Source organism: Formica exsecta, unplaced genomic scaffold (genome assembly GCF_003651465.1).
Source record: "Formica exsecta isolate Colony F162 unplaced genomic scaffold, ASM365146v1 scaffold290, whole genome shotgun sequence".
Lineage (NCBI taxonomy): Eukaryota > Metazoa > Arthropoda > Insecta > Hymenoptera > Formicidae > Formica > Formica exsecta.
Window position 1 is genome coordinate 682,977 of NW_021850162.1, and position 4,393 is coordinate 687,369.

Consider the following 4,393-nt stretch of genomic DNA (forward strand, 5'->3'; position numbering starts at 1 on the left):
TAAATATATATTTAATTAAATATGGATTCTTTTCTCAGATAACTACTAAAAAATTATTTTATTATTCCTCTCAAAAAATTAAAATTTGATGTAAACTAATAATGTAATAATAATAAATGTAATAAAATAAAATAAATTTTATAAATTCAATTTAACATTGGACTTGTATTCACGCATATGTGAATACATTTTTTTCTCATCGCGCATGTAATGAGATTATATTACATCTATTAAATTTGTCCAAATTCTTTATAAAAGAATAGACATATTACATTTTTGAAAGAAACAAATTGTCAAAAATTAATATCAGTCATCATAAAAAAGTATAAGAAATAGCAAATAAATAATGATACTTGATTGACAGGCAAAATAAGGCCTTTCTGGTCACGGTTTGAATATCATTAAACTAGATTATTACCGATAAATGCGATTACTGTCTGACATCCATTAATCCAGAAAAGTGATTAATCTACGCGATATCAATCTTCTCGTAATAACTGTGCATTAAAAGTCATAAAAGAAAATAATAAACCGTACCGTGATATATATCATGTTAAAAATTGCAATCTAATATGTTCTCAGTTATTTACACTCCATGTTGCACGATCGACGTAAAATTGGACCAACGTTAGAAATTCGCAAAATGGTTGTGCGATGCATATTAACGATTACGATTTTTCAACTCGCAATCATCGGCTGTTGTGCTGTGAGTGGAATAATTTGGTTAAAACAAAAACAGGAATTTGTACAGTTGTTCAGTATACCGCAATTTGCCACTCTTCAAGAAGAAAATTTGGCTAAAAGTCAAGCGATAGAAATACACGATATGAAAAACGAAGTAGTGAGAGCTGTGTATTATGAGGTGCGAAGTGAAATTAAAGAGATCAATAGTTATGTTCCAAAATTTGCAAATTTTTGATAATTCTTCATGTTATAACATTGTCATAAGTATATAACATTGTTATAATATAGAAAAACACGTCGTATCAATTTTTTTTCTATTTATAGGAAAAAAATATGGTAATGTTTTATGACAATGATACAAAAGTTACTGGTATTTGCGGCGATTTATGGTATCTTCTTGCGGATTATCTCAATTTCACGTACGTTACGATAAATCTTTTTTAATATATCGTATAATAAAACACTGTGCACACTTATCTTTGTGTGATTTCTTATATTATGCATTTGTTTAATCGCACAATGGAGTTTATTAATCATAAATCAAATTATTGCGTTCCTTAGATTTATCCCGATGAAAACGACCAATCGAGATTTTGGAGGAAGGCTAGAGAATGGTAGCTATACTGGCGTAATTGGTATGCTAAAGCGAAATGAAGCACAGGCACTTATGAGAAGCGGATTCTTTATAAATCGCATGGACGTCTTGGATTACACAGCGGCTCTTTGGAAAAGCCGGTGGGTTTTCACGTCACATTAAATAATAAATTACGACTGAGAAATTGCTCGTCTTTGATGCGCGCGCGCATTTCTGAATTATTAGTTGAAATTCTTTTCTATACAATCGAATAGAAGACAAGAAAACAAAAAGAAAAAATATTGTTTTATATTTTTTATTATCTGTAGTATGAATAATTGTTAATGAATTGTTAATGAATTGACGTTTCAGATTTCACATTTATGTTCAACCAGAATCGCTGTTTGATAATACGTGGGTATTTACGCTATTTTCACCGATAACATGGTATTGTATAGTGTTCCTGTTTATTATCCTAAGTTCCGTTGGTTATTTTCTGCAGAAAATACCGATGGATTACAATCCTAAAAAGGAAGTTTCCGTAAATTTTAGTCTAGGCGATCATTTTTTCCATTCTTTCGCCATGATGTGCGCACAAGGTGCATAAGATAGTTAAGCAAATAAGTGTAAAAACGTATTTTATCTTGCTGACAAAATAATTTTATCAAAACTTTTTATCAATGGAGTTTTCGAATAAACGCAAAATATATATAATAAAGCAAAAAAAAATTCAGTTATAATAGATCCAAACAATTATTATAAATTATTAAAGTTACGGAAAGATGAATTATAACCTGTGCTTTTTCATAGGCTACATACCTGACGCTTTTTACAACAAGTTTAAGATTTTGTCACTGTCAAAGAGTATATTCGCATGGCTGGTATTGTTAGCTTTTAGTTCCCATCTCATATATCGCATGACGAATAGAGAAACGACGCTACCATTTGAGGATTTAGAAACTCTTTTTTCCAATACAAAAAAGATCCTACTAGCATTCCGTGGTTCTATCATCTACTATTATCTTAATGTAAATATCGAAAATTATTTATATAAATTTACTTTTTTTGATTAAAATATAAGAATTTTAATTAATAAATATTAATCGCTTAAATATCAATAGCAAAATTAATTTTTATACAATATCGAAAGAAATTTTCACACTATAATGGTATTCGAGAGTTTGCTTATATATATTCTAGCGTATTATATTTGTAAAATATAATATAAATATAATTATATTTAGCAAAATAAAATAAAATTGCAAAATAGCCTTTTGTAATATAAAAAAAATATTATAATAGATTACATAAAAAATTATATTCCCGTGAAAAAATGGATATAAGATCATATTTGGATATAACAATATATGGTCAAATATGGTCTTATATAACTAAATAAGTCCATTTTTCGGGTTTAGAATTTTTTATTATTTGCCATATATTAAATAATTTCTATAAAAACAAATTAAAGATAATATATCCATTTTAAATGCTACTTATCGTGTATTATTTTAGAATAAATATGAAAAAGACGAAAATCTATTTGCGCGTATTCGATTCATAAACATCGCGGAGGATATGCATAACATAATTTGCAACAACCCGAAAAAATACGCAATGTTCGAGATTGACGATCGATTTATGGCATTGAATAGAAATGATTGCCCGCTCAAAGTCACGGGTAATTACAACGAGACTTACATATCGTTCGGAGTTCAGAAGGATTATCCCTTCAAAAAAACTATAGATTACGCGTAAGTATTGCGCAAGCATAAACATTAGGATTTATATTTATTGTTCAAGAAACTATTTGTCTAATTAATAGATATCACATATTTTTTCATCGTCAATTTGCATTTTCCAGACTCACTAAATTCAACGAAGTTGGACTGATGGACGCTCTTAAAGATCGTTGGTTGGATATAAAAATGGAGGAAATAGAACAAATAGAGTTCAAGATTATCGACTTGCATCAAGTTCAATTAATTTTCCTGATACTTTGTTGGGGAGCGCTTATATCATTTGCGATACTCGTTCTCGAAAACATAATATACTATTACGAACTAAAAAATATTCAGCGTAGACGTTCATAAACAAATTTTGGATACTGTTAGAAAAAATATAACCGGTATTAAAAAAATATAATAATAATACGTATCATTTTTTCAATAATAAAAATTTGTTTTTCCTCTTTGTCTTTTAATTAATTAATTAATTAATTATTTGTATGTGTGTATCTTTGTATGCATATTGACGAGCAATCACATATATTTCAAGATTAAATATTTAATTAAATATTTAAATAGCCTAATTTGTCCTAATCTGTTCATTTTAAGACACAATGGATTTGTGAGGTATGTATTTATAATATATTTCTATACTTTTAATATAAACTTCTATAATTTTTAAGTATAATTTTTATTATTTTTTAATGATTTCAATTTTTATGATTTTAAAATAAATAATTCTAACATCAAGTATTTTATAGAAATTAATGGAAATATTTTAAATTGTTAGGTTTTGTCTCGTTTTTAATATTTGTCATCTTATAGATACATTTTATACATATATCTGAATTTTCATAAATCCATTATCTCGTAATTAAAACAGAAAACAATTTTAACTCACCGGTGTACAGCATCACAACGTCCATTACGTTATGGGGTTGTTTCGCCATCACCATGTTTGTCGTTTCAGGTCTCCTCCTGTTCCTCTCTTATATCATTTTGTTGCTTTTTCGTGGCACTTACTAGCAAAAACAATTAATTTCAATTAAACATACATTTAAAAAAACAATTAATTACGATTACGCGCGTACTAATCACACTTGAATACAATTAATAAGCACGCGGTACTTACAACTTTAATTGTATGCGATGTACACTTGATTATAGCGGAAAAATAACGCGGGAAAAGCGCACGAAGCTCGTTGTATTTCACGGTCGCCTCTAAAGACTAACCTCACATGCACGCGAATAGCAGAGGTTTTAACAAATTATCGATGGTCACATAAACATATTTATACGCCACGCGGTCGAAAATTGTTAAAATATGATTATATTACAAGACAATTATTGTAAATATATATATATATATATATATATAATCGTGCGCCTGTGAAATATAAGCACTGAT

The 4,393-nt window shown here is 28.2% G+C and overlaps 1 protein-coding gene across 1 annotated transcript in view; it reads left to right on the forward strand.

Moving 5' to 3' along the window:
- The first annotated feature begins 643 nt into the window (after positions 1-643).
- The window catches only part of LOC115237349, a 9,662-nt gene continuing 5,912 nt past the window's right edge, over positions 644-4,393 (forward strand). Inside the window, exons 1-8 of the mRNA XM_029810340.1 lie at positions 644-862; positions 1,009-1,103; positions 1,246-1,419; positions 1,631-1,857; positions 2,069-2,286; positions 2,774-3,012; positions 3,123-3,343; positions 3,869-3,941. Of these exons, the coding sequence (XP_029666200.1) occupies positions 644-862; positions 1,009-1,103; positions 1,246-1,419; positions 1,631-1,857; positions 2,069-2,286; positions 2,774-3,012; positions 3,123-3,343; positions 3,869-3,941 (1,466 nt within the window). The remainder of the gene's footprint in view (positions 863-1,008; positions 1,104-1,245; positions 1,420-1,630; positions 1,858-2,068; positions 2,287-2,773; positions 3,013-3,122; positions 3,344-3,868; positions 3,942-4,393) is intronic.